This window comes from Papaver somniferum, chromosome 6 (assembly GCF_003573695.1).
Source record: "Papaver somniferum cultivar HN1 chromosome 6, ASM357369v1, whole genome shotgun sequence".
Classification (NCBI taxonomy): Eukaryota; Viridiplantae; Streptophyta; class Magnoliopsida; order Ranunculales; family Papaveraceae; genus Papaver; species Papaver somniferum.
In genome coordinates this window covers 80,386,462-80,410,760 of record NC_039363.1, presented here as the reverse complement: position 1 = coordinate 80,410,760, position 24,299 = coordinate 80,386,462, and the positions used below count along the sequence as shown (strand labels likewise).

General features: G+C 39.7%; 1 protein-coding gene and 1 pseudogene across 1 annotated transcript; both read right to left on the bottom strand.

Annotated features, from left to right (window-relative positions):
• Window positions 1–4,986: 4,986 nt before the first annotated feature.
• Window positions 4,987–8,283, bottom strand: LOC113290971 (calcium-transporting ATPase 12, plasma membrane-type-like). Its single transcript, XM_026540553.1, has one exon. It carries the CDS (start codon window positions 8,281–8,283, stop codon window positions 4,987–4,989), a length of 3,297 nt encoding a protein of 1,098 aa, XP_026396338.1.
• An 839-nt stretch (window positions 8,284–9,122) lies between these two features.
• Window positions 9,123–15,974, bottom strand: LOC113288129 (annotated as a pseudogene).
• Between the last annotated feature and the right edge of the window lie 8,325 nt (window positions 15,975–24,299).

The following is a 24,299-nucleotide window of genomic DNA, read 5'->3' as shown; positions in this document are numbered from 1 at the left end:
TCATGAGTTTTTAGAGAGCTATTATATAATGAGCTTCATTGGATCTCTTAAAGAAAAAATACAACACAATGTCCTGAAGTTTCACCCCACCACCCTCATGAAAGATTTTACTCTATCAAGGTTACAGGAACAATCCTTAATCCACCAAAAAAAATCTCAAAACCCACCCAATTTTTTTTCTCTAACTCTTTTTCCATGGGAAAACCTGCCTTCCAGTCCAAGTTCCAACAAAATCCATTATGCCTCCCACCAACAAATTCAAAACCACCACCACCAGTACTTCCTAAACCAACACAACCCACCCACCCACCTATAAAAAGGCTCACCCCTGAACAACTTAAACTCAGAAAGCACAAGGGTTGTGCTACAACTGTGATGATTTCTATAGACAAGGTCATATCTGTAAAAAGCAATAATTATTCTGGATAGTTGTAGATGAAGGCACTACTGAGTTACATGTGGAAGAGGAATTAGCTCAGGAAGCTGAGAATGATACTTCAGAAGAGAGTGATGTTGAAATTTTTGTTCATGCATTAACCGGTTCTCATTGTGGCGAAACAATAAGAATACCTGGGCTTCTTAACATTCACTCTATCTCTATCCTCATTGACACATGCAGTACTCACAGTTTTATTGATTCATCTCTAGCTCACCAACTGCATTGCAATGTACAACCTACTCCTCTGTTGCAGGTAACAGTATCCAATGGTGACAAGACAGCTAGTTATGGCATTTTAAAATCCTTAAATTGGTCAATGCAGGGTCAGTCATTCTCTGCAGATCTAAGACTGCTTCCTCTTGGTGGCTGTGATATAGTGATGGGTGCTGATTGGCTCAGACAAATGGGTAATGTTCTTTTCAACTTCACTACTTTAACAATATCCTTCATATACCAGGGCACTGAGATTACTCTTACTGGCATGTCCAACTATAATCTCCTAAAACCAATCAGTAAAAAATAAGCACATAAATTCTTTCAGAAAAATCAACATGGATTGTGTGCACAATTATGCTTCATCTCTGCCACTCAGGCACCTATTCCACCTTCTCCAGAAATTACTGGCTTATTGCAAGATTTTCATGAAGTTTTTGAGGAACCCTCCACCCTGCCACCTCATAGAGGCCTAGACTATACTATACCTCTCAAACCCAACTCCACTCCAGTCAACCAAAGACCTTATAAGTACCCTTATGTTCAAAAATCTGTCATTGAATATTTGATTCAACAAATGCTCTCTCAAGGCATTATACATCCAAGTCATAGCCCATTTGCCTCTCCAATTTTATTGGTTCAAGAAAAAAGATAATAGCTGGAGATTTTGTGTGGATTATAGAAGATTAAATGATATGACTATCAAAGACAAATTTCCAATTCCTATCATTGATGAACTTTTGGATGAGCCACATGGTGCTGCAGTTTTCACTAAGATTGATCTCAGGTCTGGCTATCACCAAATCAGACTATTTCCTCCTGATATGCACAAGACTACTTTTAGATCTCATCAAGGTCACTATGAATTTCTAGTCATGCCATTTGGCCTCACCAACGCCCCTGCCACCTTCCAAGCCCTTATGAATGATATTTTCAAACCATTCTTGAGGAAATTTGTGTTGGTCTTCTTTGATGATATTCTGGTTTATAGCCCTGACATGGCCACTCATATGCAACACCTTCAACAAGTCCTTTCTATCTTTCAACAACATAAGCTACATGCTAAACTTTATAAGTGTTATTTTGCTCAATCTGAATTAGAGTATTTGGGACACATCATCATAGCTCAAGGAGTAGTAGATGATCCAAACAAGATTCATAGTATGACTTCTTGGCCAATTCCTAAGTCCATCAAGGAACTGAGAGGATTTGTAGGCCTCACAGGCTATTATAGAAAATTTGTTAAAGGATATGGAAATATCAGCAAGCCATTGACTGAGTTGTTAAAGAAAAATGCTTTATTATGGTCTGAAGCTGCAACTAAGGCCTTCAATCAACTCAAGATGGCTATGAATACTACACCTGTATTGGCACTCCCATATTTCTCAAAAGAGTTCATCTTGGAGACAGATGCTAGTGATAATGGTATAGGTGCAGTCCTTATGCAAGAGGGGAGACCCATTGCTTTTCATATCAAACCATTGGTCCCTAAGTCTATGGGACTCTCTACATATGAGAAGGATATAATGGCAGTAGGATCAGCTATGACCAAATGGAGACACTATCTCCAAGGACATCATTTCACCATCAAAACTTATCATGAGAGCATCAAATTTTTCTTAGAACGGAAGATCACTACTGGACTGCAACAAAAATGGCTCATGAAACTATTGGGCTTTGATTATGACATTCAGTACAAAAATGGGAGTGACAACAAAGTTGCTGATGCATTATCTAGAAGGGCACACATTGCAGCTACTTTACAATCCATCACTATTTCCAAACCTGTGTGGATGCAGGAGATTGCTTCTAGTTATACTGATGACCCTAAAGCTCAACAACTCATTGCTCAACTGCTAGTTTCTCCTTCTACAACTTCAAATTTCTCTTATCACCAAGAGATTCTCAGGTTTAAGTCCATATTGTACATTGGTACTCCCAACAACGTAAGATCTTCTATCTTGTTTTCTTTGCATTCATCAGCCATTGGAGGTCACTCTGGTATATAAGCTACTTATAATATGGCCAAGATACATTTATTTTGGCCTAAAATGCAGCAGGACATTATCTCCTTGGTCACCTCTTATGATATTTGTCAGAGGAACAAGCACGAAAACACCCTACTTGTTGGCCTCTTACAACCACTACCTATTCCTGATCCAGCATGGAAGCATATATCCATGGATTTCATTGAAGGCCTTCCAAAGAGTGAGCACAAAGATGTCATCTTAGTGGTAGTTGATAGGCTCACAAAATACATCCATTTCACTGCACTTCATCACCCTTACACTGCAATTACTGTTGCCAAAGCATTCCTACATAACATCTTTAAGTTGCATGGTTTACCCTCATCCATCACTTCTGACAGAGACAAGGTATTCACAAGTAACTTCTGGCAAGACCTTTTTCATCACTTAGGCACCAGTCTAAAACTCAGCACTGCCTATCATCCATAAACTGATGGATAAACAGAGAGGGTCAATGCTTGTCTGGAGAATTACTTAAGGTGCATGACAGATTTTCAACCAAAGAAGTGGTTCAGCTGGCTAGATCTTGCAGAATGGTGGTACAATACTAGCTACCACGCCAGCATTAAAATGTCCCCAATTAAAGATTTATATGGTTATAATGCTCCCCATCTGGCTTTTCCTTCTAACATCACTATTTCTGTGGCTGCTGTTGAAGAGTATCTTATACACAGGAAAGCTATGCTTGATATTCTTAAAGATTCCTTATCTGTTTCTCAAGCAAGGATGAAGTTTTTTGCAGATCAAAACAGAACTGAGAGATCTTTTGAAGTGAGAGATTCATTCTACCTGAAGTTACATCCATACAGACAAGTATCTGTCTCCCTAAGGAAGAACTTCAAGCTTTCAGCTAAGCACTATGGTCCCTTTACTGTCATTGCTAAAGTAGGGAACTTAGCTTATAAACTACAGCTACCACCAGAGGCCAGAGTACACCCTGTGTTCCATGTCTCACAGCTTAAGAAAAAGATTGGTTCTACTTATGTACCTTCTCTCACATTGCCACTAGTAGATCATGCAGGCCAAGTCATCATCACTCCTATCTCTGCCTTAAGCTACAAAACCATTACAAGGGGAGATCACCGTGTTCACCAGGTACTCATTCACTGGTCTAATGCCACAGCTGAGGAAGCTACATGGGAAGATATTGCTACTATCCAAGCTCATTTTCCAGCTTTTGTCCTTCAGGACAAGGACAATTTGGAGGGGTAAATAGTGTCATGTGGTTATTTTAGGAGGGGTGTACTTAATAAAAACCTGGGATGCCTTTGTAATTTTTTTTCCTTTTTATTTTGGTCCACTCTCATCCGTCCATGTGCGCTGCACGGATTGCTTCTTCCTTGTGAAGTTTAGCCCTATTAAATATGTAAGAGAGGCGGCCGGCTTTGTAATGAATTTCTGATTATCCAATCGAACTTTTGTTCTCAGACTGATTTTCGAAACAGAGTTACTAATTCCGGTAATCCTGTTGTTTCAATTTGTTGGTTACACAACAACACCTCAAAGCCTCCGCCTCTGGATCCCATATAGTCGCACCAGCGCCCAAATAAGCTTTTGCCGCGTGTCATCATATCTATAAACTGAAGTCGTAATGAAGTCAACAGTAAACACATCCACATCTTCTTCTTTGCAGGTGAACTCGCCGGTGAATAGCTTCAGCCTTCAACCGTTCTCTACACAGGGGTAAACAATTTTCATCTTTCCTATTTTTCTTTCGTTAGTCTTTCATTCATTTTGAAGGATAATTCTTAATAAAAATATCTCAAATTCAGTTATTAGCGGTTATGAGTTTATAAGTGCATTTGAAAGCGAAAAGTCAAAATCAAGTCGATGTTTTTCCATTATGCTAATTGCAGAAATTGAGTTTTCTCTACCTTGTTGCTTTGTGTTCATGAACTGGAATGAATGTATATGTGTAGGTTGTCTAATGTTCACGATTCTCGGGTAGCAAGTGTACTCCTCGGTGATTTTGTCTTGGTAGGTTAATCCTGTTATTGCTACAGGATACAATGGAAGGGAGTGGGAGTTGAAACTCCAACCTCCTTGATCGGTGTCAGAGGTAATGCTATCGTCCCTTCGCTACTCTCATTGAGGACAATTTCGTCTGAGAGAGATTTTGAAATTGCACCGTGAATCTGTGATCGAACTAAGTGTTTAACAATGATTAAGTTTCTCTGCTAATAGATATGCATAATATTTCTGATTTTCTCATTCCCGGTAGTTATGATTCTTTTATTTACTAATATTTCTTAATATGCATTACTGAAATGTTAAAACTGGGAAGTTAAGAAGAACACTGCATTGTGACTAGGTTACTGGAGTTGGACTTTGAGACAGAAGAGATGTCGAAGGAGTAGACTGTAAAGGACCAGTGGAGCTGAGACAACTTGGAACACCAATAGATCTTTTAGCGAAGAAACTTGAAATGCACTTCACTGCATAATCGATAGGCCACGACATGATTGCAAATAAGATACAAGCAAGCCACTGCATCTTGTTCAGCCTTGGAAAACCAGTAAATTTTTCCGCAAATTCCATTAGTAACACCTCCAAAATAATAGGAACTCCAACTGATACTAGAAACCAATGGCTTCCAATGATTCCCTTGAACACATTCTTCTTCTCTGGTGCTCTTGCATTGAACTGATTGAAAACCAAGCATAGAACAAAACCATTGAAAACCATGGCTTTTTTCAGTTTTCGATCCATTCCTAAGATGTCGCCGTCCTTGATGAGTTGAAAGGTTAGTAAAACAATTGCCTGATAACACACTTGAACAAATATATTCCTCCTCATAGACTTGGTTATAATAGGTTGAGTCTGATTTATTGGTCGCGTTTCCAGCAATTTCTGAGTTGGTGCCTCTGTCAACAGAGCCAATGCAGCCAGAGTTCCCACCGTTAAGTTCACCAGAAACAACTGGAGTGGTGTTATTGGAGTGTCGCCTTGGAAGACAGTTGTGACAAAGGTCAGAAGGATTCCTGAAATGTTTGTGGTGAGCTCAAGCTGGAGGAACTTGCGAATGTTTTGGTAATTAGATCTCCCAATCAACAAGACTTTAACAATAGAAGCGAAATTGCCATTCGGAATACTAATATCGCAACTTTCTTTTGCCATTGCAGAGTTGTTTGTCCCCATGAAAAGACCTACATCTGCTTCTTTTAGAGCTGGAAGTTCAACCGTTCTGGTTCCCATAAATGCAACCACTTGACCTTTTTGATGTAAGCTCTGTACCAAGAGAAGCTTATCTGAAGGACTTGCACTGCCCATCACGGTTATCCTATCTGCTTTTTCCCTCCTCTCGTCAGCGGTGAAATTTCTGAACTCTTCACCTTCGAGCACAATAGCATTTAAGTCCTTCTCAGGGACAAAAATTCCATATTCAATAGCTATGGGTTTCACCACTGCCAAGCTCTCTGCAGATACAAGTTTGATGCTAACGCCAGCATTTCGTAAAGCATCCACAGCCGTCTTTCTCGCCTCTGGACAACATGGATACTTCACACCCAAAAGTAACAACAAGATCAAGTTATTTTCACGCAATTCTGTAATCATAACCTTATCGTTAACACCATCATCCTCAGCGCCTTCAGTTATAGTGCTGTAAGCGAATGCAATGGACAAGAGACCTTTGTTATCCATATCCTTAATAAATTGACGAAACCCATCTCTTTTTCCATCATCCAGGACATTTTTTATCCCATCAATATTGTAGTATTCAGAGCACATTTCCAAAATAGTCTCCGCAGATCCTCTCCAATGCAGATGAAGTGTTTCTCTGGCACCTTCATTCTTCCTCATCAATGACCCTCTTTTTTTGCTGTCAGAACCAAAGGATGAACTAATTAGTACTCTTCGACTTTGTTTCAATTGCTCCATATCAACTCCCAAGTTCAACTCATCCCAAGGAATTAGGAGTGGATCCTCCATCGGACCAGATAATGCACCAGACTCAAGAACTGTTGCACCAACCCCGTCACAAATCATCTCCACAACCTCAGGAGATATGACAGGGATGTTATTTCCGCCAGTAATTTCCTCACCAATGCAGAATACGTCGACCTTCATCTGGTTCAATGTAGCTTTATTGATTACGAAACTTGTCATCGAACCCAAGGTGGTACCTCCAGATGATTCACAAATTATAACCTGATGATCTTTTGATGTTCTATCATTCCAGTACGAGAGTGATAGACTGACGGCTAATGGCAACCCTTCATGCAACCCCACCAGCAAAACTGCAAACACGTTTGCCAGACTAGCAAATATTCCTCGTGGCCTTGTAACGAATCTCTCCACAGCTTTCATCAACTCTTCAGCTGCAGATTTTTTGCTAATTTGATCCGGGTAACCAGTTTCATCATCTTTTTTCCCTTGAAAGTAACGCAAAAGCAACACCAGAAGAATTAGCACCGCCAAAAACAGACCGATATTTTGAAGGTAGTTATTCATCTTATCAATTTGATGTTGTAGTGGTTTTCGTTTTCTGTTGGTATCATGCATTACTTTGCTCATCATTTCTCCCATTATCGTATTCATGCCTACTGATGTAACAAGCATTTGACCAGACCCATGAATCACCTTTGCACCATAGTATAAAAATGGGTTCTGAACATGACTAATTGTCGATTTATGATGCAAGATACCATCGTCCACCTTCAAATTGCCATCACCCAAATATAACCCATCAGCAGGAACCCAATCTCCAGCTCTCAAGAATACCAAATCACCAACCAGCACTTCAGAAACAAAAACTTCTTGCAGAATTCCTTGCCTTCGAACATTGGTCATCCCAAGTTTATTCTTGTTAACTAGCAGCTTCTGTGACTTTCTAGAACTGAAGTAGTTTCTGAACGAAGTTACAGATACTAATATGAAGACGGTGATTAATAGAGTCGTCCCGTCGTACCATCCATTTTCTTGGCCTTCTTCCTTGAGACCAGACCCAAGAGCTATTACTGCACAACATAACAGTAGGATAATCGTGAAATCTTTGCAGGCCTTGAAAAGAAAGTGGAAGAAGCTTTTCGCAGGATCGGTCCGCTCCAGCAAGTAAGTGTTTGTTCCATATTCAGCTTGTCGAAGTTGAAGATCTTCTTCAACTTCCGGTGAAATTCCATTCTCCAAATTGGTTGCAAGAGAAGCTGCAATTCCTTCAACTCCTCCATGATCACGAAGAGTAACCAGGTTCTTCTCCTTTAAGATACTAATGAGAGTATCCTTGTTGATTCTGGTTGGGTGTGGCAGAACTTCTTCATTATCACTGTTGTTATTGTTGTTCATGTTGGTGATGTTCGTGCCGTTGCTGACTTCATCATCGCTGTAGATGTCAAGATGAATATCTTGCAACCGATCGTATCCATCACTAGAAAGAGCTGTGTAAGTTGGCAAGTCATCATCAGCAGGGTCTGTGATGGATATGTTGTTAGTTCCATTGTGGCTAATGGAATACTTCAGACGTAGATAAGCACGAAAAAGCAGTAAAACCTGTCGCCAGTGGTTCCGAGTACTAGTACTACTTCCTTCAGTTGGTGTGCTAGCATTATTCTGCTCAATAAGCTCAATACGGGTTGAGTCAATATCATGATCAACCGGTAACTTCATGAGCACGAACGGTATCCGCAAAGCTGAATAGAAATACAGATTACAAATTTCTTCTTCTGGTGGGTAGTTCTGTAAGGAGTAAGAAACTAAATACAGAGTACTTTTCTTCTGAAGATGAGTATGAGAAACTAAATACAGAAAAAAGCAGCTAGAGAAAGCAGAGACCCCTTCTGTAGCAAGAGAGAGAGGACAATTTAAAGTTTTGTGTGATAAGAAAAATCACAGCAAAAAGAATTGGGAAGTGGGCGCGTTTATGTAATGGCTGCACCCACTGCAGCCTGCAGGAAATTTCCTCGAAGTTTCAGTTCTCAATGTGTTGGATGATTGACATTTGGATATTAAGTCGATGGATGAGCCGTGGAAAATTTTGGTTTCAGCTGTTATATACAGTTTCCATGTCATTTCTATAAAGCTATTACGAAGGAAAAATGGAACACACTAAAATTGGTATAAACTACAAATGAATCTAGGAAGTTGTTAGCTTTTGAGGAAGTTGTTGTCATGTATGTGCTGCGTGGGAGATTTGATGGTAACCTATGTTATCCTTACTTTATAAAGAATAGGAAATGAAATGTCATAGTCAATCGTCATCACTGATTCTTTACATGAGAAAAATTCATCATCTTATATCCCAGACCGCGTTCATCTTGAATTAAAAGTCCCGCCTTCAACTTAAAAACCCCAAAAAAGAAAGGAAGAAAAAAAACATATTTACTGGTAAACCAAGATAATGTGGCTAAGCATTTGCCACTCGTACATGACTAGTGTAACTGGGTCAACAATATTTCACCAAGGAGTTGAAGGTAGTATCTCTACTTTTTAAGCATTTTCTTGGAACATTCCGCATCAACAGTTATGCTAGATTTTATATCGAAAGAAATCCTAATTTTATGTTTGTATATTACCACTACAATGGTATGATTTCAAAATGATGCAACCATTCACCTTATCACACAACCATTGATATGGTAAATGAGAGAGAGACGGGGCCAAAAGAGTACAAAAATGACTCTGAAATCAATCAAGCCTTTTTCTTTTCTCTAATTGGACGAGTCAAAATGATACAAAATCTTTACGGGAATGAAAATTTACTCAAATGAGATTCATCAATCCATAGGAGTAGGACCATCTTCTTCAACTACCATCTCGGCTCCAAGCTTACCCAAATTAATAGCAGTCAGCATCAGCTTACCTGCTTCAGGAAACCTCTTGTGCTGCATCAAAATCCCTTCAACAGTCAAACCTGTGTTATCCTTCACGGTAGACAGCTCATTATCACGTTGTAATGGCATTACTTCTTCAAACCCACTATAAGTCTCAGCTTCAGGCCCATAACACTTGTTTGCTGCCTGGAAGAGAACAGTTTCTCTCAACACCCGTAAGGTCATTTCATCACTCCATCCTTCATCCATAGATGCTTGATAGAGTTTTCCCCAATCGTCCTGATCTGCAGCGTTCTTCCAACATTCTTCCAAAAGGCTTCTGTTGGATTTCCGAAAGGAGGAGCTGGTCCATGCAAATACGTCAAATGCCAGCAATGATAGTTCTGGGATTTGACTCTCAAGGCAGAGTTCGATCAGGTCTCCAGGTGGGAGAAGCCTATCACAATCTTGTTTCTCTTCGTTATCAGAAAGCAGTCTCACGATTACTTCCTACAAGAGACAAGTGCCATTAGAGGCACATGAAAAATCTTAAGTAGACATTTTATACGACCAAGAATCAGCACATGTATTACAGACAGTCTGTCCACGCCTATATGTTATGTCCAAGGCACAGTTTTCAAATTGTTTTTACTTCAAAGAAAAGAAATATTTTTATGTTTATCAGTTCAAGAGAACATTTGGTGCATAAAGTAGTTACACATACCTGCAACATTAGAATCTTTAAATCAGCATCGATTCGCCTGGTCTTTATTTCAAAATCAGAATCCCTCCCTGTTGGTAGTTCAATAAAAAAAAATGCAACTATTAAGACCTATCTAGCATGAGAAAGTCAGGGAGAGAGAGTGGTGTATTTATAGGAAATTTCAAATTAGTGGCGACAAAGTAATCAATGCTAAACCTGCTAATGCAGCAATTTTAGACAAGCGTAATAAGCGCTTTCGATCAGCCAAACTTTGCTCGGATCTCACAATGTCAATATCTAAACCATTTTCAGATGCTGGAGCAGAATCATCCTCCTGGAAAAGCGCCAATGCATGAAGAGTTACTGATGCAGAAGAGAATTGGTTTAGAAACATCTCATGAAGCCACAATAGATCCTTATGCTGCTTCAGGAATATAACAAGCTCTTCCTGGAACTCTTCTCCAAGTCGCAGTAGCTTCCCAAATTGGCGATTCTGATACAATTGCTCAAAGACGTAGTAACTAAACCCACCTCTGGGACCCAAGCTCTCATGCTGCAAAACAGAATTTTCCACATAATTATTATCAAAAAAAGCACAGGGGGTATGGAGAGAGACGTAAAAAATAAAAGAAAAGCATCAAAATTGGAAACAAAGTAATAAAAATGTCCAATAGATGAACAATTATTCTTGTTGCACATGGTCTTCACTTAACAATCAACAGAAGCAAGTCTACAATATGCAGAAAAAATAAATCATCTTTAAAATGTAAACAGTGTTCCCACCATCAGACTTCGCAAAAGCACTGTGTCATTGAGGTCGCAGCATATATTCCACAAAGAAATATAACTTTCATGTCATCTGGCAATAGACAGCAAAGGTGATGAAAGCTCCCTAAGGATGAGCTCCATTGGCTCTTCCACGCATTCAGAGAAATCCTGCAGGTATATACTGATTAAATACAGAAGCAAACTAGCAAAACAAATATCCACTTTGGTTCCGCAGATAAAAGTCCAACCTTTCTGCTATCTCACACAAGAATCGATGGTGTACTAGATATCCTAACACACACAGAATAGCAAAAGCATTGAGCTAAGAAGCAAAATGCATGTATACTCAAATTCTTAACAACCGACATAAAAGGAACAGGTGTACAACCTTAATCCACCATTTTACCTGGTATCTGGCTTCTGCAAAACCCTTGATTAGTTGATAAAGTGAGTCCAAAAGCACATCCCTCCTATTCCAATACTCATCTAAGAGACCTTTGTGTTCTTCTCCACGTTCCAATTTTGCTGTGATAGCACCAGAATATGTCTCAAGTAAAACATTGGCCAGCCCTTCGAGATGAGAATATAAATCCGACTTTGCTGATAAATCGGTTGCATCCTTTAACAGTTGAAGCATGAAATCGGCAACGCTCCAAAGCCCATTACGGACAACAAGCTGACAATACCAAGGTGTTAAGCTTTCCAGAGATGGGTACCAAGTATGGTGCTCATTTCTATAACGCATCCCAGAGTGAATCAATGTTGTGCAAGCATTAGAGAGTTCACAAGCACGTCGAATCTGAACAATATATGGCTGATCTCCACTGATTATGTATTCCAGCTGATCCGATAAGCAGTAAAATACTTGTTCCAGATCAGAAACTTTGCTATAAAATACTTCACCATTATCTCTGTCCATGAGAAGCACAGTATTCCGACGGGCTCGCTCACCAACTAATTGAATCAGGTCCCAAAGTGAACCTGCCATTTTAGGTGGTTTTGAAGCAGAACTAGTCCCATCAGAAGAATTCTGGTTAAGCAAGTTTTGCAGTTCTCTTAACTGTATCATCCCAGCAAGTTTCTCACCATGCTCCATGATAGTTTGCATTGTATATCCTGCTAGGAATAAAAGATAACACGGGCTTCATACAGCAGAAGACTAATTGAAACTTTTTAAACTAACACTAGTCAATCATTCACCCATTTTCTCATACATAATTCCAAATAGCTAATGTTCCTACCTAAACCTAATAGACCGGTTTAATGAAGATTAAACAAGAAATCCCTATATTACTTTATTCACTAACTCGATGCACTGTAAAAACTAAAGCAGAAGAGTATCCACAGTAAAGTAGATCTGCGTAACCATATAGACTGTTGGATGCAGTGTTGTTGGAAAGTCAGGAAGATATTAAGGTAGACAAAAATACAGAAAACAAGTGTCGGATGAAGACCTGATTTAAAATGTTAATGACAAGTTAAAAAATTGATGGAATAGGAAACAGATCCTTACTCTGTTTAGAAGAAAGCTCCTCGTGGCACTTCGATAGAGCAAGAAACTGAAGAAACCTTTGATGCTTTTGTTGCTTATCCAATAGTTGGGATGACATGACGGCCATAGCCACAATCTCAGCTCCACGTGTTGTTGTCCAATGTTTAGCTAAAGTGTCAATAATGGACTTGCTCGTGCGAGCAAAAACATTTGTTTCGCCATCCTTTTCAAATGATCCGGATTTTCTAAGCTTTTCTAGTGAGCTATCAACGTCACCAGATAAGAGAAAATCATGAAACAGGTGACCAAGTAAAGCTTCTGATTCTTCATCCTGAACACTTCGACGAGCAATCCCACTTAAAGCCATCTTCTGTCCGTCAACAGCATCCCTTGCATCAGAGCTAGTCCGCCTAGCAGCAACATTGCTTCCAAACATCAGGGTTTTTCTTTCTTCTTCAGCAGGACCTTCATTTGAGCTCCCTTTATGCGACACACTTCGCTCAGGAGGCTCCACCCCACCGAGTATAACTGCCTTCTCAGGTATTGCCCATACTCCTGCTTGTTCTGTTAAAACGACCCAAGCACCATCTTCACTACCATCTGTAGATGGGAAAACAGAAGCATCCAAAACTCTTCCTGCATCCCAAGGTAAATCAAATTGATATAGTCGTGTCGAGTTTCTCCAGTAATTGGATACTGTTGCAGTTCCATCACCAGAAAGTATGATTGCTGATCCAGAAGGCTTCCCCCCTGCACGCAATCTCATGGAGAACAAGAAATCTTCGTCTTCTACTCTTGCTTTTGGGATTATTACTTGGATAGGACACTTTTTCTCTAACACCTTTTCCTGTACTGGCATGATATTTTCGGAAGAATAATCCATTCCAAGTTTATACTGCATTGTAAGAATAGAGTATTGTGTATAGCTAGAACTGCTCATTCGATCCTTACAAAAAGTAGCAATAAGAATCATTAATTCTTTACCATGCTCATCTACCTGCATGTCTACAGGCCATATCTGTTTCTGACCTGCCAAATCCTTCTTAACTCCTAAGTCACTATCCGTGCCAATAATCTCATGGGACCAAAGCATTGAAACATTCAACTCAGGAGTAAAATTAACATTAAAACAATGTATCTCATGATCTGTCAAGAGAAAGAACTGCCTACTAGACTCTGTTGCGCTAAGAAGCCTAAAACGCCAGATAACTGACCTTGGATACCCCTTGCCAGCTAGAGGTTGGCCATTATCAATACTTTGGTTAGCTGAGTTATGAAAGCTCAGAGGAACTTTTTTCTGAGAGATGCCAGAGGGACTGCACTGGAACTGCCAGACTTCACCACTGGAACAACATGCTAGGGCAAAACAAAGAAAACCCCCGGTAACAGGAATAGCAGAAGTAATCAGCGAATTAAAAGAAACTGTTGCTGACAGTAAAGCACTTTCAAGTCCTCTATATTGTCTACTTCTGTTTGGAGTAGTTTTTCCACCACCAGGTGTTATAGTTGTCTCACACTCATCATAGCTAGCATGACTAACAACTGGTGAGGGCCCACCTTTAAAATAAATGTCTGGCCAGTATATGACAGTTCCTGTTTTCTTGTTAAGCATTATGATACCTGCAGACTTGCACTGCTGTACCACCTTGTCTTTGGTCCCACTTCGGCTATCCCAATCAACAACAGAAACCATCCATGTTTTACCATCAGTGGCGATTGAGCTTTTATCAACTCCATCCGTTTCGGATGGAGGGAAATCAAGTACAATACATTTTTTTGAGGGTGCTGGAGATAGATAATTCCAAACAAACAGCCGTTTTCCACAGATAATCCAAGATAGGGCTGTCCCCTTGTCCATTCCACCGGAGATCCCGGTATCACCTGACAAGAGAAATGTGGTTATCTCCCTGAAGAAATTCTAGCCAAGTAAATGCAGAGAAAGTTAAGACCATATTTCAAATAAATACTAACTGCTAACCTTGAGCACTCTTCTGCGGATAACTGGACTGTGCATCACGAACTTCTTCAGGGAACTCACAGTCCCTTTCTCACTTTCCTTTAGTTGCGGAATTCTGGGTATATACAGGAGGTCAATAGTTTTTACATATTAGAGGAAAAAATAACAGGAAAATGTGCTCAATAAAACCTTGTTTTAGAAAGAGAACAATTTTTGGAAAACGATAGATTAAAAAAGAAAGAAAGCCTCCACAACAGGGTACATGTGGAATAAAATCAGTAAGTATTTGAACTGCCAAACAAATACAGGTAACAGGAATCAAAGGCCCAGAAACGAACATGTTGTGACTAGTTGCTTGGTTCGTTTTCTGGTATGTTCAACACTATTGAACAAATTAGGATGAAAACTGATGATACCATACATGAGCTCCCACAATAACTTGAGATTTCAAGGAAACATGTAGAAGCAAAAGGACCAGAGTCCAAAAGGCTGTGAAGTGCACAGAAGTCCAGAACATTAGAATAACAAAAGATGCAAATTGCGAAGGAAAATGGTCATGATTCAATAAAGTAAACTCTAAAACTAAAACGAGTGGCAGTTGAACAAAATTCAGTGGATGCTTCCGTAATACCTAATTTCCCTGGGCTATAGCGCACCAAAGAAGACAATTATCTTTCTGATTAGTGATTATCTTACTGGTAGACTATTTTTCATCGATTTTAATGATGTATTCTATTGGAAATAGCCATATTGCATACTAGTTCCAGTATAACTGTTCAAATCAAATTGTTGGTCCATACTTTTCCTAACTCGCATGTCCCAGTTTCTAGCTTGAACGGTATTTCTAGACAGTTTTTCCCGAGCAAATAAACTGACATAAACCATTTTGGTCAATTTATCCACTCGGTGGTGGCCTAAACATAACATTACTTTCAATAGTAGCTTCCCACACAACAATCACGTGAGCTGGATTCGATCACTAGTTCCTCTTTTCACTCAGCAAAAGACTTACTCAGCAAGGGAGGTCTAAGCAGCGAAGTATTATTTTATAGCATTCTGTACACTTTAAGAACTTAATAATGGCTATTTGTAAGCCAAGGATGCAAATGCATGACATTCTTCATAGAACCATTGATATCTCAAATATCCATCTTATGAAATAACATGACTATGAAAGATATTACACAATCATAAACCTCAGGTTGAAATTCTCAAAACGTCATTAAGTCCTAACAAAAAACTTAAAACTTACTTCTACAAACTGATATAGTTGAGTCAAGAACAATGCCCAAAATCACGATACACAAAACTGAAGTTGTAAACCCTAAATCAAATACAGTACAACAAGAACATATATGTTAAATAATCAGTCAATATTTGAAATGGAAAAACTTTAATCGTGAGAAACGTAAGCCTAGAACTTTACCATGTTTGCATTTGAAATTTGATTTTTACCTTGCAAGAACGGATAATCGAGAAGCCCATGGTGCAGGAGTCCCGGTGTTAGGTCTGTTTGGAATTGAAGTTCCGAGAGGAGATGACGAGTTTTGCCTGTCTGGAAGTGGAGTAGCAGGTGAGGTTGGAAGCTCGTGACCTAGATTTCGGTCTTTCTGGGAACTGAAATTGTGCTTCTTAACTGGGGGGGGGGGGGGGGGGGGGGGGGGGGGAACATGTTTCGAAGTCGGAAAGATGGAAAGTATGAGGGTTCTGGGGTTTAAGTAATCGTTGGATGAATTATTAAGAGCTAGAGCACTATGAATCTATGATTGCCTCATCCCTTCCCTATCCCTCGTATGCAGGGAAGGGATATCACAAGGAAGGCAGCTTCACTATAGTGCCTTTTCATCCCTTCCCTGCATGATACGGAAACTGAGTAACCGTATGAATAGTACCAAACCGTTACTTCGTAGCCGTATTTTTTTTCCAGTTTTTTTTTCTATGGGAATTTATTTGTTGAGATAAAAAAAGATATTTTAAAGTAAAAAAAATATATATAATAGGTCAAAAAAGAGATATAATAGGTCAAAAAAGAGTTTTAGTAAAAAAAGAATGAAAAAGGAAAGTTTTGAGGTAAAACTTTAAAAACCAGAAACAGCTATTCAGTAGCCGTGTAAAATGTTAAGGCTACTGAGTAGCCGTAAAGCGTAAAAAAATACGGCTACTGAGTAGCCGTGTGATTTCCCTTCCCAACAAGCGGGATCAGGTGTGATCCTCCATGTAGGAAAAGGGGGGATATCCCTACACATGTAGGAATATGGGAGACCATAATAGATGGTTTTTGGAGAGTTTGGGAGATAGTGAGGGATAGGGAAGGGATCAGAGCAACCATAGTGCTAGCTCTAAGGAAAGAAAAGAATGTAAGACTGAATTTGGCCCTTTACTGCGATTTTGATAACCACGCGTTTGAGCTTAAAAATCAAAATGCGGAAAATATGAGTTGACAGAAGTTGACAGAATTTTGCTAGGGAAAAGGAATCCGAAAGTCGTGCCAGACGCACCAAAACTTTACCCTAGGATTTATTGTTGGAAAATTGACACTAAAACAGGGTGAAGAAAAGAATGTTGTATTAGGGTTCAAGGCTCTAATGAAAGATTCTTTTTGACAATTATTCGACCATTTCCCAATTGAATTGGCGAGTACAAACAGGTCAATGAATATCGTCGTCAGAAAACTTGAAGCCCCACAACAGTGTTGGATTCAAAGCTTGTACGACCTTGATCCAACCAAGAACACACTGGTTTTGTTTCTGATGATGCTTGTAAGAAAGAAAACAGATAGAGTTGAGATGTTCTTTTGAATGGAAAACAAGTCTCCTATTTAAAGAGGAAATCACACCCTTTGGAGATGACTCTTCATCTCTACAAGCATCTTTTCAGAGTGAACAGGCGTGTCTCTTCCTTCAATGCATCCATTAGTGAAACGAGATTTCTGTTCAGTTTTTCCAACTGATAATATAAACCCTAGAACATAAAATTTCCTGCGAGACAGCGTCTCGCACTCTGCAGGGGGCCCTTGCCCCTAGACCCCCAGCGACCTGACCGGTCAGGTCGAACCCCGGGAACAGCCTAAATTCCTACAATTCAAAGGCTTGTTGAAAACATCCAACATTTATCCCCAGTGGGGAACTGACGAAAGAGATTAAAAACTCTCAACATTGGGATTAGGAATGGGCAGAGTGGGTCCCAATTCCTATTTCAGTCGGGATAAACTTCGGTGAGCTGTTTTCGGTGATTACAAATTTCGTATTTGTTAGAATTCGGATCCTGATAATTCGAATACAACTAGATTAATCTTGGATATTGATTTTGAGATCGTTCAAGAAATCTTCTACACAATCAGGTACAGGGACCTCTGGTCTATACATATCGATTGTCGAAGAGAAAGAGAGAAACATTATATACATTCTTATTCAACGGTCTTTACTTTGACATACATTTAATTGTATTAGGTTTGTCCATACAGGTTGTCGAACGCAAAATTGGTGGTGTACTTGGTACCCTTTCCTTTTTCAATTTCGATAATCATTGTATTGGTTTGATCTTTAGACCAAATGAGTTCACTAATATAAATGAAAGATCATTTACTCTAATTTATCAATGATCAAAAGAATTACTTGGGTGATCGATAAATCCGTTTGTTATTATAGCAGCGTAAAAAATGATTCTGCTGAAAATAATAAATTGGGTGTGTCGATGAGAAACGAGTCTAGACCCCTAAACAAATGTACTGCACAGGAGTACCTTAGATTCGAGATATTAATCTGTACAATGCTAGCCTAAACCAAGAAATGGCCATTCCAGTCTTACTTCGGTCACAAAATGAAGAAGAAGGGTTGATCTTAAGGAGGGAAGCAGAGAAGGTGTTGACATCAGATCGATAGACTATGTAAAATGTGGTTGATTATGACTTATCTCAGAAAATGGAACTTGTTGCAAAAGATGATAAGCTGCAAATTCTTTGTATTCTCTGGATACTTGCGTTAATGATCGTTGTTGTAAAATCTATTCATAGCAAGTCATAATAAACACCTTGACCTCGTTGAAAGTGGAAGTAGTTGAGTGATGGAGAAGTGGGGATTGTGTAAAAAATTGTGAGAACCATGTTCCTATTGTGAAGGGAAGACTGGTCGGTTTTACATCCACTACTTCTATACTGCCATCAACTGTCCTCATTTCCTAACACTTTCTCATAATGTGCATGTTGCACGCCGCACGCTGTAAACCGCCAAACCAATACCCTGATGAATCATCCCCCCGTTTGTGACATGTTTGATGTCTGAGTATTTTTTGTAGAAAATGTAACAAGTCCTACATGGTAGTTGCTCCTAATTATTTCGACCAATCACACGCAAGTTTGGTGGCAGGTGGTCCTAAGTGACAAGTCAAGTCGTATGAATGAGACTTGTCGTGAGTCAGCGCTCAAAAAATATCATATGGTGCTTTTAGGTTAAATAAATTAAATTATTAAATTATTTATGAAATCATATTCATAAAATATGGTTTGTAATCGATGCATGTAAAGCATCGCTTTCAAGCAAGCATCTCAAAGATAATCGATGCATGTAAAGCATCGTTGTAGGGAGCCCACTCGAGTCAGTCGCAGAATTCACGGTCTTAAAAAGGGACGTGACTGGCTGTCTTTGAGCAGATGCCAAGAGTTGTTCGAGTAGGTTGGGAACGGGGTGATCGGTCCTCATATAAGAGGGGTGACCAGTAATCATTATGGCACCTCATTGGTCTCCCAAATGGGATCTAAGCTGGTCAATTTGGCCAGCTAAGTTGGACGGTCGTGATTATTTTAGACTTACATGGGAGGTTTTGACCTTATTAAGACCTTTTTTTTTTTGAACAACTAGAAATTGTGAACGAAGCATGTAGGCTAGAATAGATCCGATTGGCGGAAATAATAGAGGGCCCGTCAATGAGTATCATGGAGCTTGCTTGGTCGTGCCAGGAGGGAGCCAAGCTTGTCAAACCGACCGGCCAAATCGTGTGGTTGTGATCTTTCCGCGACTGACTTGGACGGTCTAGATTAATTTTCTTATATAAGAAGCATCTTGACTAGCTTTAGATGGGGGAAAATGATTTGCTGGTTTTTACGGAATTGAGGAGACGTCCGTGTGGAGACTCCTTGAACCGAGCGAAATGTTGAACCTCACACAGATGCACTGCAAGAAGGGAGTACTTTAAGTTCGAGAGATCAATCTGTAGGACTCCGGCCTAAACCAAGAACAATGGTCGTTTCAGAGTCAATTCGGTCTCAAGAAATGATGGATTGATCTGTAAGAGGGAAGCTGAGAAATGTGCGGGATCAATGGTGATCTGATATTGTAGGTGTGTTGTGAATTCAGCGTAGGAAAGTTCTGAATGATTGAATTTTACTCAATTGAGAGTGATTGCTCAAACAATGAGTTCGTGTAGACGAAAGATTGTCTGTATGAACTTGCCGAGAAATTGCTTATCCTTTCAATCATGATTCAGAGGTCTTTTATATTACTAAGTTTAAAACACCATGATCCCATGAAGTGTGACAGTTGCTGGAATCAGAGAGTGGGAAAATGGGAAATCATGTCAAAACCAGTTGCTCATCGTGCAGAAACTTGGTTAATTTTCCACCCACTACTTTGCTTACTCTTCCAACTGATTGCACGACTTGCTCACATTCTCGTCGTGTGTATGAACACATGTGCCGTAGACGGCCAGACCAAAACCCTAGTTAATATCCCCCATGTGACACGATTGATGTCTCGTGATTGTGGAGTCAGTTGTTGAATTTGTGGGACGATGAGTCCATGTATTGCTGAGTTGAACATAATTTGCAAATATTCTGAGACTCATGAATTAAACGCATGTCTGCTGAGACGAAGTATCATTATTGAATAAATGTCGATAACCTAAGACGAGCAACCTGTGTTGCTGAATAGATGAATATTGATAGTTGAACCAATATCAACAAATATTGCTAGTTCGAGCAAATATTGCTAGTTCCAGCAAATATCGCCGGTTTGAGCAAATATCACCGGTTTGAGCAAATATTGCTAGTTCGGCTTGGCAGCAGGACCAAATAAAATATTAATTTAAGATACTGACTGCTGGGTCGAGTATAATAAACAAAAGTGGTGATCGTAGGATCAACATAAAATTATCAGTATTTGAATCTGCTCAGAATTATGTTTTTTGCAGAGCTCTGGATTCAAAACCCTAATTTTAATGAATTAACGATTTAATGAAAATCAGCGAAAGCAGGAACCGCAGGGACCGGCTACAGGGGACGATGAGTCGACCATGTAACTCCCAGATGCTCGAATGAGAAAAATTCCAAAGTCTCGAAGACCAGTTGGTGAAAGAATGATTAAATGTTGTTTTAATCATTTATTAAAATAATGCTCGTGTGAGCGACATGTAGTGAAGCTTAGTTATGGAGAGATGAGGGATCGACCAAGAGGTCATGAGACCGGCTCTTGGTGGTCGTGGGACCGTCTGATGGTCATCTGAGCAAACTCCTAATTGTTTGAAAAGAGTTTGAACCTAATATGAGCAATTGAGCAAATTAGGTTAAAATTATTAAAACGTGTGGGACCGGCTGTTGCAAGCCTTAGAGTCACCCTTGGTCGGTCAAGGGGATGCGCCCGTGTTGTCATAGTGTCCGTGTATCAGTCCTGAGAGTTTCGATATTTTCCGATGCGCGTTTGAGCAACATTTTGAGAAAATATGCAGAATCCAGGGTTTTGATGAAACTAGGAAAATCATGAGATGATGAAAAATAATTGATAAAACAGGGATTGCAAAGTGTGGGACCGACCAAGGCTAGGAAATGGTCAGCAAGCTAGCAAGCTCGGTCCCTCAACACTTTTCCCAGTTTTATATAATTTTATGTATTTTCTCTGATTTGAGGGAAATTCCATGAAACTGGAGAGTTTTATGAAATTAGGGAACTTCTATGAGATCAGGAAAATAAAATAATAATAAAATAGGGAATAATATAGTTGGGACCGTCAATGGCCAGGGCATGGCCGGCCGGCCAAAGGGCAAGGTCCCAGGGCACTCTTCCCAATTTTATGTAATTTTCATGATTTTAGAGAATTTTCATAAAATCAAAGAGGTTTGTTGAAACCAAGGTATTTTGTTGAAATCATGGAGTTTTCATGGAATGAGGAAAGAAAAACAAATAATAATAATAATAAAATAACGAGCGTGTGGGACCGGCTAGGGCCCGGTCCCACGGTTTTCCCTAATTTTATAATATATTTTCATGAGTTTAGGGAAAAATCATGAAATCAGGGAATTTTCATGGGATGAGGGAAATAATAAAATAATAAGGAACCGTGAGGTGTGGGACCGGCCACGGCTAGGGCATGGCCGGCCGGCCGGTTAGTGTGCTTGGTCCCGCGACACCTTTTCCTAATTTCATTATTTCCTTAGTCGCGCGGAAACACCGTGGAACTGGGAGTTTCCTTGAAACGAAGGAGATTTACTCGAATGAGAGAATTTTCATGAGATCAGAGAAAAATAATAAAATATGATAAAATATAAAATTGGGCGTGGGACTGGTCACGGCATGACTGGTCGGATGGTGAGCTCAGTCCCCTGGAGCCTTTGCAAATATTTTATTATTATTATTATTATTTTTCTTCTAATTTTGCATAGATTCATCGTTCTTTCGTGTTCTGGAATGCTCGTTCGCGCATTCAGATGCTGGTCTGTGCATTATTGCTATATACACTTGCACCATTTTAGTCAGGGCTTATTCGATGCTCAGATGCCTGCACGTTGAATATTTATTACTAACCCATGGAATTATGCTGGGAAAACCATAAATTGAAGTAACGAAACATTCAAAGAATCGTAGAATATAGTTGAATATTCAGCTACGATTAGAGATAATTAATTGATGGCTCAATACCAGCAGGGCTTCCTATCTAGGAGCATTAATTATCTGAGAGTTGAGCAATATGAACTTGCTGGAGTGTCATATTTCTCCTATATAGTCAGGGAAAACCTGGTTGCATCCTGAAGACGTTGTTGCTCTATACTAGCAGGCATGCTGCCTAGGAGCCGTCTAATATTTCGATTCTATACAGAAATAATTATTAAAATTGCTCGATATTCATGAGATGTGCCGTGGCCTCAATTGGGAGACTACACATCTACATATACTCTGAGAGACAGCCTTCTCAGTCAGAGGTTTTATGGCATGAGCGTTCACGCTTTATTGAGAGACATGAGTCTCAATACTCATCTGATTTCCGGATCCTGAGTATGTATAATTATGGTTTTACAATTTTTCCCTTGTCGAAAATCCACCATCTACATTAAGTCCCCTGCTTAGTGAGGGACAGTTATGTTCCTCAGTCAGCATTGAATGGTGATTTTCTAGGTACTGACAAAAATAAGTAATTGAACTTAAAAGATAAGATGTTACCGGATTTAGACTAAATGAGCAAACCATGGTTTGAGCGGAAACCCCAGTGGCATAGTAGAGCATCATCCAGCGAGCATAAATTGGTGTGGAACCGCTTATTTGTTGGTGGAACCATTTTGTTATGCGTTTGTTATTGGTATATCCATGACTCCATGTCTTTAGAATCAGATAGTGGTGACTTCTGGTTACAACTACTCTTCTGGCCCTTCTGGGGAACGCTCCAGAAATATCATTTCAAAGACGAAGACTTCTGCAGATGTTCATGCCGAGGTGAATCAACCTTTCAGAGACGCTGGAAAGCTGATGCATTGTATGTCTCTCGATCATTAGAAAAAAGTCGCCGGCTTCAGCAAATGAGACTAGAGGCTGAAGATAAAGTATAATCTCGCGCGGAAGGCGTAGCTTCTGATTCAGATGTAGATGAATGAAGAATTTCGTCATAATTCGTCATCAGAAAATTCAGAAGTCAGGTCTTTATTGAAAATGTTGTAGAATCTTCTTCCGATGTTGTATTTTCGTGATCTACCCATGTTTCTTCATCCTCAAAAAATTTCCAAGATTTAGCTAAGAATATTTTCGGATTTTGAGCATGTTGAAGGGCCGAAATTGACGAAACCATAAACTTCCAGGAGACTTCCAGAAATTTTTCAGTTGGTATGTAGTCCAATGTTTTGGCCACATCTTTTTGATCGTTTCTCCAATTGCTATGAATTTTGGATATGTTGTAGAGGGCATCTATACGAAGAGAATGGTATATGATCCATCCCTAGATTTTTCACCAATTTTTCCCAGCTCGCTTATTTGTGTGTGACAGTGTAAAATCATCTCAGGAGAGCTTGTTAAAACACTCATGTTGTGTCTTTAGACCATTCACTTGTGTCTGGAACGGTTGGTGAAGGATTTTAATGTCATTGATTCATTTGAGATCAGGAACCATTCATTGATACATGAGCATTGTGCTTGCAGTGCCATCTTGTTTCTGTCAGTCGTAGAAACATCACTTCTGAAACCCTGGTCACGGGACCATAACTGAGGTTGCTCTCAAGAGGGGGTGATGTAATGACCATGGTTGCATGTCCTGGTGGTACCATTACTTTTATGATGAATGATTAGCACATGAGAGTCTGGTTTCACAGGTCTCGGACTGTGAAACTGATCATCATGATCAGTGGACTGTCAGTCCCCAGTATATTGTTAAATCTCTCATTTTCGTTTTTTCTTCTTCTGGAAAGACTTGGATAGAGGACCCAGGTAGAAAAATTGATGTAAAGACCTAGGTGGTCGAAGTTGAAGGTACCTTTATGAAGGAATTAGTGGAAAGACTTGGTGGACACCGATCGACTTTGGAAGTCATGAATCCCGTCTAAGAATTGCTACTTGCATGTTGCTGGAAGCTGTAGGGACCTCATACAAGGTCGGAATTCGATGCTTGACCCCAAATTTTGAAGCTAAGAGGCTGAGTTATCTCATGAGAAAAGAATCACTTAATTTGGGGTTGTAGAGGTCAGCCAACGAAGCGTGCACATTTGTAA

What these genes read in the sequence shown, in the direction of transcription:
- LOC113290971 (XM_026540553.1), bottom strand. Translation starts at nt 8,283, where the DNA reads ATGAAGTTACCGGTTGATCATGATATTGACTCAACCCGTATTGAGCTT.